Source organism: Polypterus senegalus, chromosome 8 (assembly GCF_016835505.1).
Source record: "Polypterus senegalus isolate Bchr_013 chromosome 8, ASM1683550v1, whole genome shotgun sequence".
NCBI classification, from domain to species: Eukaryota; Metazoa; Chordata; class Cladistia; order Polypteriformes; family Polypteridae; genus Polypterus; species Polypterus senegalus.
Genome location: NC_053161.1, coordinates 165,092,562 through 165,104,304, shown reverse-complemented (window position 1 = coordinate 165,104,304; position 11,743 = coordinate 165,092,562). Strand labels below are relative to the sequence as shown.

Below are 11,743 nucleotides of genomic sequence, written 5' to 3'. Positions count from 1 at the left end.
TCACCTTTTTATATTATATCTATATAGAGTCATGTTATGCAACATATCAGAATTACAAAAGAACTTATTCCAATAAGGGAACTAGTGCCCCCTGCTGGATACAGCTTGCTTTCAAAACAGGAGTGAACCTCACTCTTTAGTCAGGATAGTTACACTTAATTTCTAACTTTCTCAAGTTTCCCACAGACTCAGTTTAGAACCTGCATTGTTCCTAATAAAGCTTCTTTTTGCAGGTCATAAGAAGTTATTCTAATTTGATGAGCCTAAAAGTTTTTCCTTTATCAGTCCTGTTGATCATAGAATAACAGGAACTGTTTTTTTTCTTCATTTGACATATCTCAAGACTGTATTTCTTGGTATTTTGTTACTCTTTTGCCTCTCCATTCTTAGGAGTGAGTACTCACTCGAAACTGATACTTCTATTATCCAGGCTTTCTTTGATTATTACATCTGGTTTTCTGGCATGTCAATCAGGATTTCTCTGTCACAAGTGGCCAGCGCTTCCTCATTTTCCACTGAATGGTCTGAGTTGTGGTCCCAGTGTCTTTCTGGTGCTGGTAAATTGTACTTCTTAGGTCTTCACTTTTTTGTCATACTTCACCCCTCATAAGGCATGCATGGATAAAGTTCTGCACCCACATGATGCTGTTGGAGGGGGGCAGCGTATTTAGCACATTACTTGTGGTTTCCACAATTTATTCTTTTGTGTTTTCATCAAACTGTTTGAATTCTTTTTCTGCTCCTTATATTGTACCGTGTTCATCTGTGGACAAGGAGGTGGAGTTTGTCATTTTTTTCTCTCTTATTTGAATTCTTTGCAACATAAAAAAACAAAAAACAACAACACTATAGCTTCCCTCTTGAGTGAATTTTAATGTGTGTCTGAAGATAATTATGGGAAGTGAATTGTTTTCCACATTCAGGGCAGCAATACGGCTTCTCCCCTGTGTGGGTTCTTTGGTGTCTCTGAAGATGGCCTCGCTGTGAAAACTGTTTGCCACATTCAGAACAGTCATATGGCTTCTCCCCTGTGTGAGTTCTTTGGTGGCTCTGAAGATACCTTTTCCATGAAAATGTTTTGCCACATTCAGAACAGCAGTATGGCTTCTCTACTTTGTGAATTTTTTTGTGGCGTTGAAAATATTTTTTTACTGAAAACTGTTTACCACATTCAGAACAGTGATAGGACTTCTCCCCTGAGTGAATTCTTTGGTGGTTCTGAGGACTGGTTCTCTTTGAAAAGTTTTTACCACCTTCAGGGCAGCAATAGGACTTCTCTCCCGTGTGGATTCTTTGGTGTCTCCGAAGAGCGCTACTCTGTGAGAACTTTTTACCACATTCAGAGCACTCATATGGCTTCTCCATTCTGTGACTTCCTTGGTGGCTCTGAAGATAGCTTTTCTGTGAAAATGTTTTGCCACATTCAGAACAGCAATATGGCTTCTGTCCTGTGTGAATTATTCGGTGGCTCTGAAGCTCACTTCTTCGTAAAAATGTTTTGCCACATTCAGCACAGCAATATGGCTTCTCCCCTGTGTGAATTCTTTGGTGGATCTGGAGATAGCTTCTCTGTGAAAATTTTTTGCCACATTCAGAGCAGCAATATGCCTTCTGTTTTGTGTGAGTTTTAACGTGTTTCTGAAGATTACAACTGTCAGGAAAGAGTTTCCCACACTCACAACAGCAGTGAAGTGTGATACCTGTATAAAGTTTAAAAGAGAAAAAACAAAAGCTTAGTTTTTTAATCCACTACACTAATATTGACATTACGTTACAACATTAAATAAAATGTTGGTTGAATTTATGAACAAACTTTAACAAGCATAAGCAATCTTAAGCCTTAAGTAGCATTTGGATAGACAATCGACTTGTTAATTTTTTCATCTGTATTACAACTACTCACCACATGAGCTCAATTACAGCAGCCGAAAAGTTAAAATAGAAAAATAAATAGATTGTGTGTGATAGGCACAATCAACATGATTATTGATCACATTTTTCAACTACATTCCAGAATGGCATCATCAAATATCATTAAAATATAATTTAAAATTTAAATGTTGAAGTAATGGAAGTACAAATCTTCAGTTAGAACAGGGGCCTCCACAAAGGCAGCATCATTTTGCGAGAGCTGTGGTAAATTATTTGAATTGAAAACAACTCAACCACTTATGATAATGGGAGTTCAGCAGAGGGGAAGTTCAGAAAAAGACAAAAATAAAATGAAAAACTCTTTACTTATTTCCCATGATTAGTTAGTGATATTATCTATATGTATAGTAACACAATAGTTTTGCTCGACTTGGGACATGGAGGCTAATGAGTCACATCTGCGCAATCAAAGTGCTAACAGCTCACTCAGTTTAGCACCGGAGAGACAGCAACAAGTTCATGTGCAATGACTTTTCAACTCTACAACGCATAAGACTTCAGCTCTGATTAGTATAATTTTGAGCTTGTGTACAGGATCAGAAATACATGGCCATGGGTTTTCAAGATTATTCAGATGATTCTAAAGATTGTCAATGTCCCTGAATGCCATGGAAGAAAGTTTGGAAGCAAAAGCAATGGTCAGGTCTCGAATATGTTCTTTTATAGCTCCCCAAACACAAGTTGGGTCCTGAACAGAGTCTTCGTTTAGAGTTGTAATTCCTCAAGTTTAGCACAGGTTTGTTAAATAAAATCCACGTGAAAAAGCCAATGAGGGGAGAAAAAGCTGAAGCTTAACACACCGGTGGTCAAACAGCCTGGACAAGAATACAAAAACATTAATCGAGTTTAGATCCATCATAAATCTGCCGAGTGCCTGGGAAGAGAGAGGAATGTGCTACTTAAATCAGGGAAGGTGATTTATTGAGCCGGGGTTGGATAAATACATTTGCATCCATACCGATGATTAGTAGGAATTCAGACAAAGAAAGGATGAATACAACATATTATTCTATGGAGGAGGGGCATGGACTGAAACACAGGTGAGTTTTCTTCAAACAAACAATCTCCATCAATGCATAACAAAACTTGCCTTCTGAAACACTTCCAGGACAAAGAACCTTCAGATGCTGTTGTGGAGAAATCTCAGAAAAAACAAGCAGAGTCTTCAGATGGCAGTCAGAATTTAAGACTTTATTGCACAGCATAGAAAACAATTGCAGAGCACATAAAGCCTGTCTCAGTTCATGAAGTGAGCCCTGAGTGTTTAGTGAGCCCTGAATATATGACAATTCTTATCTCCAAATGCCCCCCTTCCAGTCTCGTTTCCTAACATCTACTGTATAGAGTTTCCTATGATGTTGTCCCCACTCAGCACCTTTACCCATAACAATCACCTCGTGTTGCAGACTTTCTCATAACAATATTCTTGCCCCTGAAGACATCCCCATAATAATCTTCTTCCCATTAGACCGCCTCATAACAATATTTTAGCTGGCAGGACATATTTGCCACCTGGCGGTAAGCATCATCTGATTGTCCCTCTCCTTCATTCTTAAGGCCTAATCCTGAGCTGTTAAGATCAATGGCCTTTCAGTTAATTAATTCTTAAATATCCAATTCCTAACAATTAAGTTGAGATCAGAAGGACCCATGTATGAAAACTGGACTGCCTATTTAATAATTCAATAAATGGTTACTTGTTGCTCTAAGCATCCTGTAAGGCAAAGGCTAACAAAACAGGCAACTGTGCCAGTGAATGGCAGCGCACAGCTTCACTGATAAGGGCCAAGCGTCGAACAACCCTGACACGACACAGTGCTTCATGCTTGAGAGAAAAGACAAGCCTTTAACAATTAATTCTTTAAGCTCACTCATACTTTGTGCTACTATATCTTATTATTATCACAAGCTGTATAATTAAAGAAACATTGCCATATAAACTTAAATGCTACTGTAAAACATATATGTGTGCGCTAATATAAAAGCCCATGAATGCAGACAGCAGTGCTGTTATCATGGCACACAGCTGCCCAATGGTCTGACAGAAGAGGCCAGGCTACTGCTTACATCATGGCACATGTTCAGGAGAAAGTCCCCTAGCTTTCAAAAATCAACTCTTCAGCCCCTATAGTGTTCAAACTAACTAATATAATACATTGTGTTTTCAGTTTATTGCCTAAGGTGTTGATGAGCCCTAATGCTTCTAAATGCCATTTTAATGTCTTAAATGTTTCATACGCTAGCTTAAGAGTTTGCTCTTTACTCACACAGGTAAAAAGCCTGCAGTTTGTTTCATCTTCTATCAGTAAAAAAAAGCTCTGCTCCTGCATTTTTCAAAACAAAGTTTGCCTGCTTGCTTCCTCAGAGAGCATGATGACCTCGTCTCACAGCTCGACTCGCAGAAACTCAACACAAAGCAAGTAGGGAGGACAGGCAGGCAAGAGGCCCCTCTAACAAAATAAATGGTGCCCTTTTAACGTTGTTTCAGGCCTAGGCTTTTCATAACTAAGAACATAAAAACTAATAAAGTGCATTGATCCTTGATCACAATTCTCAACAATGCAGAGCACAACGAACCAAGAACAAAACTCCACACTCTTTACTAGTAATAGAGGAGGATGCAGCCACGCAGTAGTGCCTCGCGGCAGCTGCATGACCAACTTGAAGCAAAAGCGATTCTTCACAACAGGCTGTGCCAACTTGGTTTAAAGATCAGCAACACTCAAATGCTTGCAGTCAGAAGAGAGCAACTTTGCAATCCACAATGAGAATAGACAGGAGAAAGCAAAACAAAACTGAGCAACAAAGAAGAACTACAAATGAAATACATGATAAGGTGTGTGAACCTTGAACCCAGACACAGACAGACATAGACTCCAAATCTGCCATCTGCCGCCTCCACTCCTCACAAGCATGCTTCGTCTCCCTCCACCCGACTCCAGCTCTCGGAATGGAGTGAGGCAGCCACTTTTATAGTGCACCTGGAAGTACTGCAGGTGCTCCACAATTAACAACCGGCTCCACTTCCGGGTGTGATGGAAAGGCTGCATAGGAATCCAGCTCCTCTTCTGGCAGTACTTCCGGTTCTGGAGGAAGTGCTGGGGACAACAGTTTCGGAGCTGTCTGGGCGCCACCTAGTGGTGGCCACATCCTACCATAAGGTTGAGCTTCCAAGCTCTGTGGCTCCTATACAATCCAGGGAGGTCACCCTCTTGCGTCCCGGGGAATATATAGCCCCTCTTGCGGTCCTTCCCTTCTTCCGGCGTTCCGGTGGGGCAAGGTGCCAAAAATGAGTAACCCTGCAGTCCCGCCAGCAATCGCGTATAATGTACACAGTAGCTCCAGAATCCCACCCCAAACATGCGAAAAACTAAATAAAAACAAGGAAAAAAGCAACAATCCCATCCTAACCCCATCATTGACAATACAAGAGTCAACGTGGTGAAAATATGACAAAACAAATCTGAAGATAATTCTGACATGCAAACAGATATTAAACAATTGTGGGCCAAGAGAAACACTCAGCACATAGAGCATGCAAGGCTCACATCCCGAACACATAACGTGTGCATGTACACATACAACATACACACATGAAAAAGGAAAGAAAGTAGCCATTAGGAATCAATATTCTGGAAAATGTTTAAGCAGTACAGGAATATCATACATAAAACAGTCAAAGTGGCCAAGCACCAGTGACATGAAGGAATCAAGGGCACTGGGTGCCTGTTGAGGGCCGGTGAACAGCCACTGCTCTCTTGGGAAGGATGTCTGATGCTTGGCCAGATACAGCCATACGAAAAAGTTTGGGAACCCCTCTTAATTCTTTGGATTTTTGTTTATCATTGGCTGAGCTTTCAAAGTAGCGACTTCCTTTTAATATACGACATGCCTTATGGAAACAGTAGTATTTCAGCAGTGACATTAAGTTTATTGGATTAACAGAAACTATGCAATATGCATCATAACAAAATTGGACCGGTGCATAAATTTGGGTACCCCAACAGAAATATTATATCAATACTTAGTTGAGCCTCCTTTTGCTCCTTTGAGCCTCCAGACGCTGTCCTCCTACAGCCTTTGATGAGTGTCTGGATTCTGGATGGAGGTATTTCTGACCATTCTTTCATAAAAAATCTCTCCAGTTCAGTTAAATTTGATGGCAGCCGAGCATGGAGAGCCTGCTTCAAATCATCCTATAGATTTGTGATGATATTCAAGTCAGGGGACTGTGACAGCCATTCCAGAACATTGTACTTCACCCTCTTCATGAATGCCTTTGTAGATTTTGAACTGTGTTTTGTGTCATTGTCTTGTTGGAATATCCAACCCCTGCGTAACTTCAACTTTGTGACTGATGCTTGAACATTATCCTGAAGAATTTGTTGATATCGGGTTGAATTCATCCAACCCTTGACTTTAACAAGGGCCCCAGACCCTGAACTGGCCACACAGCCCCACAGCATAATGGAACCTCCACCAAATCTGACAGTAGATAGCAGGTGTTTTACTTGAAATGCGGTGTTCTTCTTCCACCATGCAAAGCACTTTTTGTTATGACAAAATAACTCAATTTTTGTGTCATCAGTCCAAAGCACTTTGTTCCAAAATAAATCTGGCTTGTCTAAATGAGCATTTGCATATACAAGCGTCTCTGTTTGTGCCGTGAGTGCAGAAAGGGCTTCTTTCTCATCACCCTGCCATACAGATGTTCTTTGTGCAGATTGTGCTGAATTGTAGAACGATGTACAGATACATCATCTGCAGCCAGATGTTCTTGCAGGTCTTTGAAGGTGATCTGTAGGTTGTCTGTAACCATTCTCACAATCCTACTTGCTCATATGCCCCTATGTATTTTTCTTGGCCTGCCAGACCTGCTGGGTTTAACAGCAACTGTGCCTGTGGCCTTCCATTTCCTGATGCCATTCCTTACAGTTGAAACTGACAGTTTAAACCTCTGAGACTTTTTGTAGCCTTCCTCTAAACCATGAGACTGAACAATCGTTGTTTTCAGATCTTTTGAGAGTTGCTTTGAGGATCCCATGCTGTCACTCTTTAGAGGAGAGTCAAAGGGAAGCACAACTTGTAATTGACCACCTTAAATACCTTTATATCTCATGATTGGACACACCGGTCGATGAAGTTCAAGGCTTACCGAGCTAATCCAACCAATTTGGTGTTGCTAGTAACCAATATTGAGCAGAATTACAAGGGGACCCAAAGTTTTGCACAGCCAGTTTTTCACAGATAATTTAATTTCATACAACTAAATACTGCTTCACTAAAAATCTTTTTTTGTTAAACACCCCATGACTCAGATGTTCCTAGGAAATGAAAGACATAACACTGTTATCTTTTTTGTTGAAAGTAAATTATTATGCAGGCGGAGAGGGGTTCCCAAACTTTTTCGTATGACTGTAAATCAGGGAAACAGAAAGACCACCATGTGGAGCCTTTTTGATCACCAGAGACGTGGTCTTGTGTGGTGTGGACTGAGTAATTGGGAGTGAACAAAGATCTTCCATCCTTCAAAGGTTACATTTGAATTTTTGTGTGCCTCCTTCAGAATAGTAACTCGTTTAGAAGAGCAAAGCAACTTGATGATAACTGGACATAGAATATGTACCAGGGAAAGCTGACAGTGCATGTCTATGTGCCCACATCATTTCCAGCCTGAAATTATAGATGGTTGGAAATCAAAAAAAGCCACTGAATCTTTACAAAGCTGAACATTTTTCTACTTTTAGCATTATCCAAAACTCTAAGAATTCTGATTTTGCCTCTCCTTGTTCCAGCTCCTATCCATAAAGTTTCTATCTATTGGTAGGCTAGTGAAGGTCCTGGGCCCTCATTTATAAACCTTGGCTATGCAGAAAGTGAGACTTGAAATTTGTGTATGAAATTTCCAATACAAAAGTCAAGGTTTACAAATGAAAACTTGACAGGGGAACAAACGTATATTTAGAGCAACTCTGACCCACACATACATAATATTTCAGTGAAACTGGGAAATGAAGACACCCTTAATCAGGCAGTAAAATGCAGCCAAACCAGCTCAATGACCATTCACAAGTTTAATAATTATTTTCACTGAGCTGTTCCTATAAGGGAGAATTAACAACTATTACACCTCATAAATGAAGACTATGATGTACAGACTCTTCACTTTAAGAGCGCCAATGATACGTATTTGCATTAAAGTAATTCTGTTTTATCATCACTAGTTGATGTCACTTCTCAGTGAACTGGCTGCCTCGGCCAAGCTTCACTCCATTATGCCTGCTGTGCTGGAAGCCATTAACTGACGCACTACAGCCGGTGTTCGTACGGTGTGGGTGTGCACACATAAAACAAGACGTGTGTCTATCAACTTAAAAAGGTAATTTGCTGTCGTGTCCAGCTCTCCTAACACAATCAAAGCACTTCACGGCACTCATTTTGCAAAAAGGGCAGATAGAAAGATTGAAGCTGCTTTTGTTAACCATAAGCAGTGACAGTCCAATGATACACAAGTCAAAGATGTGGCTGACAAAACGTCATGTCTCCATGGCCTGGCTCAACCCGTGATTCCTTTATTTTGAGGCAAAGCAGCCATGACGGATGTGATTCTGCTATATGTAGTGAACTGCTTGTTGGTGAAGTAACCTGTAGTGTTTCATATGGTCTGAACTATTCATTGTAACAGCAATCACGTCTTTACATGTGCCACTTGACAGTGGCTACCTGCTCAGACAGTTTTGCCGTACATCTTTCCTGAGCCCCAGAGCACAGAAGAGAGGCGCTATAATACCAAGTATGAGCTTTCACTCTCAGATGAAGAGCAAAGCCAGATACACTTGAATGAAGGTGGTGGGGTCTAAAAGTGTCAGGAGGGCAAGACTCCTCTACCAGCCAATGAAGTTCTCCAGCATCATGACTGCATACTGTATGTATGAGATGGATTAGCAGGCTCCATATGTGAATGTTTACAAAGTAACTGTGATTTATAAAAAGTAAATTATATAGAAATGTGCATACAGCAGGTTTAATAAATCTGATTTGTTTTCGGCGTATGAATTTTCCTGTTCTTTTGTTTTTTGGCATGCACAAATTTCCACTCTCGGATCCATGCAAAGCTTTATAAATGTCACCCCTGGTCTAGTGTGTGGGTCTTTTGAAGGCCTGTCACCCCATGTCACCATGTTTGTGCCCCAATTTTCCCAGAGGGGACTGGGCGGTCTCTTGGTCTGGAACTCCTACAGATTTTATTTTTTTCTCCAGCCTTTGGAGTTTTTTGTTTTTCTGTCCACCCTGGCCATCGGACCTTACTCTTATTCTATGTTAATTAATGTTGACTTATGTTTATCTTTTATTGTGTCTTCTATTTCTCTATTCATTTTGTAAAGCACTTTGAGCTACATTTTTTTGTATGAATATGTGCTATATAAATAAATGTTGATTGATTGATTGAATTTCACAGCGGTTTGGAGGTAAAAGCACACGGCACACGAATGCTAACACGTCATGGTAGAATCATAGTTTGAGGCTTTTTTGCTTCAGCAGAACCTGGACAGGATGGCATCATCAATGTAACACTGAATTAAAAATTGTTATAAAGAAATCCAATTGGGCCATATCTGGATAGTGAAAGCGTAATTTCCCCTTGGGATTAATAAGGTATCTATCTATCTACAGTCAGGTTGATAAAACAAAACAATGAGCTGAAACAACAGAAGAAATTGACAAGAGAAAGCCTTAAAAAGAAGAAACCTGATGTTCCCGACTGGCCAATCAGATTCCAGAGCTTAAGATTTGTTGGCTTGACCAGAAAAGAGTTGAATCCCAGAGACATCAAGGAACCGAAAACCTTGGAAAGCAGAAGCTGCAGGAAATGTTTGGTGGAGGTCATGGGAGCTAAAGGAGGATCGGCAAGTTAGTAAAGACAGGGGGTCACAAACTGGACTGTTCAGGATTAAACAATGTGGTCAGGAATGACAAGAAGTCTAATTGTTATTAGTTTTAAAATGATTCTAAGTGTCTGTTTTTGGAGCTTAACTGAAGATCAGGCTACACTGTTAGGAGAAATGTTTGCAAAAATAAAGTGAATTCCAATGGGTTATGAAACTTTTTCTTCCAACACTTTTTTTTTTAACAAGAACAGGTTTAGAACGTTTACATAATGTTACAAACTATAATGGAAGAACAGCACATTTGTAAACCCTGTAAAAATGTAGTGAAATTGCTGGGTTTAAAGTACATTGAAAGTTTGTCTAAGTTTCTCTTTAAAAAAAGAGCAAGACAGCACTTTCAGGCCCATAACCCTCAATGTTACAACCATTTTTATTTTTCACTTACTTGTTTTAGATGACGTCTTAGGTGGTGGCTGACTCTCCTGTGTTTTAGGAGATGAAATTCCTTCAGTCCCCTTTGTGTCAGAATGTAGTGATTCATGTTTTAAATTGATAGAAGACTCCGGAGATGAAGAGAGTCTGCTACGAGAAGAGACTAACCCAGTCACTGCTCCATCTTGATGTTCGTAATTATGGTCATCTTCCTTGATGCTCTCCATACTCCTATAGTTGTGTATCTCAGTGCTGACACACTTCTCTTCATCCTCCTCTTTAATACTTACTGACCCCAGTTCACGCACCTCTTCTTTAATGTCCAGACTCTCCTGCTTAGGGTGGACGCTCTCCCATCCACAGTCCTCCTCCTTAACATTTACGGTCCTCTCCTCCATGATATTCATGTCTGCGTCACACGTCTCCTCTTTCACATCCATTTAAATGTTACAGTAAATGGCAGATTTTTCTTTCTCTCTGTGAAAAGAACAGGAGTCAATTCAATTAAAACTGCATCATTCAGAACTAAAGACGTTTGATTTTTATAACATCCTCTTAGGTAAAGCTGATGTCAAGTCAGATAGTTCATAGCAAGCCAACAATCACTCCTCACTTTTTAAATCAAATTAGGTATAAAACAAGTTTGGGAATGAAAGGAGGGTCCGTCGGGGTAGAAGAAGGAGGCCATTTTGTACAGACGAGTGTCAACAGTACTCACATCTTTGATTAAACTTTCAGTGTGGTTGGGGTCCCAGAATTGTGTTGTCAGTTAATGTTAAGGAAGGTTTATACAGGTTAGGCCTCAGGAACTGGAGAAATGAAGGAGGAACTTAAATAATGGGTTTGGATTTTGCAATCTTAGGGCTATGTCACATTTGACAACATATCCATTAATTTTAAGTCATAGTCTTCATTTACATCATCTTAGCGAGATGGAGGCGAGTTGCTGGTGTGTTCCTGTGAAGCTGGTTGACTAATGTGACACACCCAATGTTGGACTTCAACTACCCTGCAATTCGTGGAAATAAAATTAAACCGGTTTGATTTTGTCTTTAGTCTTAGGGGCAGACTATGTGTGCAGGAGAGATGACAACCAATGAATGTTCTCCTGAAGTAGAAGGCACAGAATTAAGTGAAGAGGAATAAGAAACACACAGGTTTTGAACCTAACCTTTCTGATGTCTCGTGGTTCAGATGTCATAACAAAAGGGAAAAATAAACAAATGGCAAAGATGGCCACAGAACAGCTGCAGTTGTTAACCCTTTGTTCACCATGTGCTTCATCAGGCAGCATACTACTGGTTGTTAGAAACAGAGGTGAGCACGACTCTTCTGAATGGTTGGCACACAATCACTAAATGTGACATAGGCAGAGATTTGCAATCGTTTACATTAACATTGTCAGGTAATGAGATCAGCGACTGCAGTTGTAATGTCTGATGTGCCTCACGACAAAAAAGTCACATAATGTGACATTGGCTTTAGGCTGA

At 40.2% G+C, this 11,743-nt stretch overlaps 1 protein-coding gene across 4 annotated transcripts in view; it reads right to left on the bottom strand.

Annotated features, from left to right (window-relative positions):
• Nucleotides 1-379: 379 nt before the first annotated feature.
• The window catches only part of LOC120533306 (zinc finger protein 501-like), a 41,851-nt gene continuing 30,487 nt past the window's right edge, over nt 380-11,743 (bottom strand). For all 4 annotated transcript variants that reach the window (XM_039760135.1, XM_039760137.1, XM_039760134.1 and 1 more), the window contains exons 2-3: nt 10,267-10,730; nt 380-1,700 (exon numbers count right to left, since the gene is read on the bottom strand). In XM_039760135.1, coding sequence (XP_039616069.1) covers nt 847-1,700; nt 10,267-10,693 — 1,281 coding nt within the window. In that variant the 5' untranslated portion in view covers nt 10,694-10,730 and the 3' untranslated portion in view covers nt 380-846. The remainder of the gene's footprint in view (nt 1,701-10,266; nt 10,731-11,743) is intronic.